The sequence below is a fragment of the Palaemon carinicauda genome, chromosome 24 (genome assembly GCF_036898095.1).
Source record: "Palaemon carinicauda isolate YSFRI2023 chromosome 24, ASM3689809v2, whole genome shotgun sequence".
NCBI classification, from domain to species: Eukaryota; Metazoa; Arthropoda; class Malacostraca; order Decapoda; family Palaemonidae; genus Palaemon; species Palaemon carinicauda.
The window spans coordinates 15880865-15884496 of record NC_090748.1 but is presented as its reverse complement, the minus strand read 5'-3'; the positions used below and the strand labels follow the sequence as shown (position 1 = coordinate 15884496).

Sequence of the window (3632 nt, the reverse complement as noted above, 5' to 3'; positions counted from 1 at the left end):
ACAAGATATCTTTTTTTTTTTTTTTTTTTTTTGATAAAGTATGGAAGCTATGCAAGATTTCTAGAAGATGAATGTTTGATTGTGTGTTCACTACGTTCATTCCGCTAAATGATGAATAATGAAGGAGGAAAAATCTCCCTTCATGTTTCTGCCACCAGGACATCCACCTCCCATCTCAATCCACAAAACACCATTGGCCACCATCAAGTTGTGAATCAACTCTCCACCCCATAAACCAACAATGATTGCAGGACGTTGCTATTAATGTATCAGCGTCAGATAAATATTTTCTCACACAATCTATTTTTTTCCTCCTTAGAATGTGAAAACCTAAAATTGGCAACCAATTTGAAAAAAATAAAAAAAACTTTATATGTATTGATTAAGAAGGGAAAACCAGACACCCCCCCAGGCTGAGTTATTACGACAGGTTTTACAATTATTGGATTTGAAATTAAATAAAAATAATATAATTTTTTACCGATAAGTACAACAACAATAATAATAATAACAATAATAATAATAATAATAATAATAATAATAATAATAATAATAATATTTATTATTATTATTATTATTATAATTATTATTACTATTATCATTATTAATGTTATCATTATTAATATAAATATTATTATTATCCCTATTATTATCATTATTATTATTATTATTATTATTATTATTATTGTTACTAATATTATTATTATTATTATTATTATTATTATTATTATCATTATTATTATTATTATTATATTTGATGTAAGATTATAATAATAAAAATAATAATAATAATAATATTGCTGCTGCTTCTACTTTAAATAAGTATATTTTATAACTTAATTGTGCTTGCAAACCTCTCATTCACTACGAGCCATGCTCATTCCCCGTTCTATCAATCACCCAATCTAATGCGATTAAAGGGGCAAGGTACTTACTTCAATAGTGGATGACCCGTGACGCCTCTTAGCAACGTGACGTCATGAGGAACTGGGTATATAAAGACATGGACCAGCTGCAGAGGAGAGCCAGTCGTTTGTTCTAGCTACCCTTCACAAGAAAACGAAGATGAAGAAACCTGGTTTATTACTAATCGGGGCAGTGGTGACTTTGATTCACTGCCAGGACGAACATTTGGTTAATTCCACTTTGAAAGCAGTCCTGCATAAGCTGGAAACCATCAGTGACAAACTTAAAGGTAAGAAGTTTTTTCTTGCTTAGAATGATTTCTCGTATAAGGCTAAGGTACATTAAACATTTATATTGAGAATTGTTTAATCCTTCACACGATATATGTTTTTATATAGGGAATAGCCATCTCATTCTTTTGGAGGGTCCTCTGAACGTATGAAGTATAATGCTTCCGTCAGGGTAGAAAAGTGGAACACTCCTAAAAAAAACTTGTTTTTTCTTACAATTATCAAGTTAAAACTCTAACAAATAAAAACTTCTCTCATGGTCATTTTGTTCAAGAACTTATTTAAATGTTTTATGATGGAAGCTGAATATTTTCCCGAACTGAAGATTTAACAGAAACTGCCTAATTATCATAAATATTCTTTTAAAAAACACTAAAAAATTTTCTATTGAAAGCCCTATTAGATATCAAAATTATGATTGAGGAAATTAATTAATATTAAGATTTTTGGGTAATGTTTTATCCTCCATGTCGAATAAATTATTTTTTATAAGATTTTCTTTAGGGGAAATCTGTGACTGATTACAAAATATTAGATATTTACGATATCAATAGTAATATTTTTCAACGTACTTACGTTTACGTTTGATATCATACCGAAGGAATAAAGATAGATAGAATCCAAAGATTGTGGCCAAAAACTTTGTGTGATTGGCCTTGATTTTAGTGCTGCTTTGACCATTTTAATCATGAGGCCCTTATTGTCAAACTCAAACTTTTTGGAGTGGGTGGATCATCTCATAAATTTAATATTGACTTAGTGAATATATATGAATGTGATATCTGATGCTACTCAGAGTAATATTTCTTTACTTATCAGTTTTCATACTATACACTATAACATGTGGTTGTGCCTAAAAAACAGACTCATGACATATGTAGATGATGCTACTCTCTTTGCATTTACTCCATCTATTGGAGATTTCATTCCAGCTTTGACCAACTTGTGAAATGATCTCCCTAAAAGTTGTATTGCTTGAACTTCAAAAGTTCAAATAAGTAATGAATGTTTTTAGGTTGAACAGGTTGCCATATATTTCTTTTTAGAGTTTATGTACGAAAACCCTACTTTAATGTTGTCACTGTTCTTAAAACATTTCATTCCAATTGTTCATTATTTCTCTTAGAGTTGATATATCTTCTTTTTTCCCTTGCTCATTGGTCAACTTTCCCTTTTCGGGTCCTTGGGCAAATAGTATCCTGCATATTCAACCAGGGTTGTAGCTTTGTTGGCAATAATAATAATAATAATAATAATAATAATAATAATAATAAAATGGTAGTTCTGTAATTCTCAGACGAGGGGAAACGCAGTTTAATGAGGAACTGTAGTGCAAGCACAAATCGAAACATCATCTTCATGCAATCACCTTTATTACAAAGTTTCGTACAATTTGTCCATCATCAGTGTCTGTAAAGTTAAAAACATACATTGATACAAGCAATAAAAAACATTGGTAAAAGACTTGACAAAAATAAGATAATTTAGAATTATAAATAGTACTTAAAACACTTTTCTGCTGAAAGCAGAGTTATCTAGGTTTAGTTTTGGTTGAAGTTTTTCTATGTAAAATGTTTCCAATAATCTTCGCTCGGTCTCAAATCAAGCTTTACATATAATACTAAAATCAAGATGTTTAAAATTGGTGTTACACACTCCATGGCAATGATCTCTTATAGAGGAATGAGAAGGCTTACCCAGCGGTAAAAGGGTCCTTGAACTAATGCCTCTATGTTCAAAGGTTCTGGTAGACAACAGTTTTGTCGAACTACCCACATATTCCGAACTACACTTCGGACACACAAATTTATAAACAACCATAGAACATAATTCGCTAGATAACGACTCCTTGGACTTGAGCAAATTGCCTATCTTAAAACTATTGAAAAATACCATTCTAATATTTATATTTTTGAAGTAGGTTTTCGTTATGTGCTTAATTTTTCTTTCTATTAAAGTATTGATTTTGTTCGATATGTAAGGAAATCGAAAATATATATAATTTGGTCTTTTACTTCAGAAATTTGGTTATCAACATTAATGATTTTGTTAAGAAAAATTTGTACTTTTTTGTGAATTAAATTATCCTGGTAACCATTGTTGTTGAAGAATTCTTTTAAGAATGTAATTTCTTTATGAAAGTTCAAGTAATTTGATGAAAGCTTATATGCTCTATTAATGAGAGTATTAATACTGTTCAATTTATATCTTAAATTACACTCACTTAAAATATTTAAACCAAGACCAGTAAAAGTGGGCTTCCTATAAACTTCCATATGTATTTCAAGGTCAGAAGTTTTAGTGACTAGTACGTCCAAAAAGGGCATTTTACCTTCGTTTTCTTCTTCCATGGTGAACTTGATATTACTGTGTTGAGAATTTAAATAATTGAAAAATTTGATTGCGTCATTCTTTTGCTTAAAAATAATAAATGTG

General features: G+C 29.7%; 1 protein-coding gene across 2 annotated transcripts in view; it reads left to right on the top strand.

Annotated features, from left to right (window-relative positions):
* Positions 1-1021: 1021 nt before the first annotated feature.
* The window catches only part of LOC137617819 (protein kinase C-binding protein NELL2-like), a 26843-nt gene continuing 24232 nt past the window's right edge, over positions 1022-3632 (top strand). For both annotated transcript variants that reach the window (XM_068347771.1, XM_068347770.1), the window contains exon 1: positions 1022-1195. In XM_068347771.1, the coding sequence (XP_068203872.1) occupies positions 1066-1195 (130 nt within the window). In that variant the 5' untranslated portion in view covers positions 1022-1065. The remainder of the gene's footprint in view (positions 1196-3632) is intronic.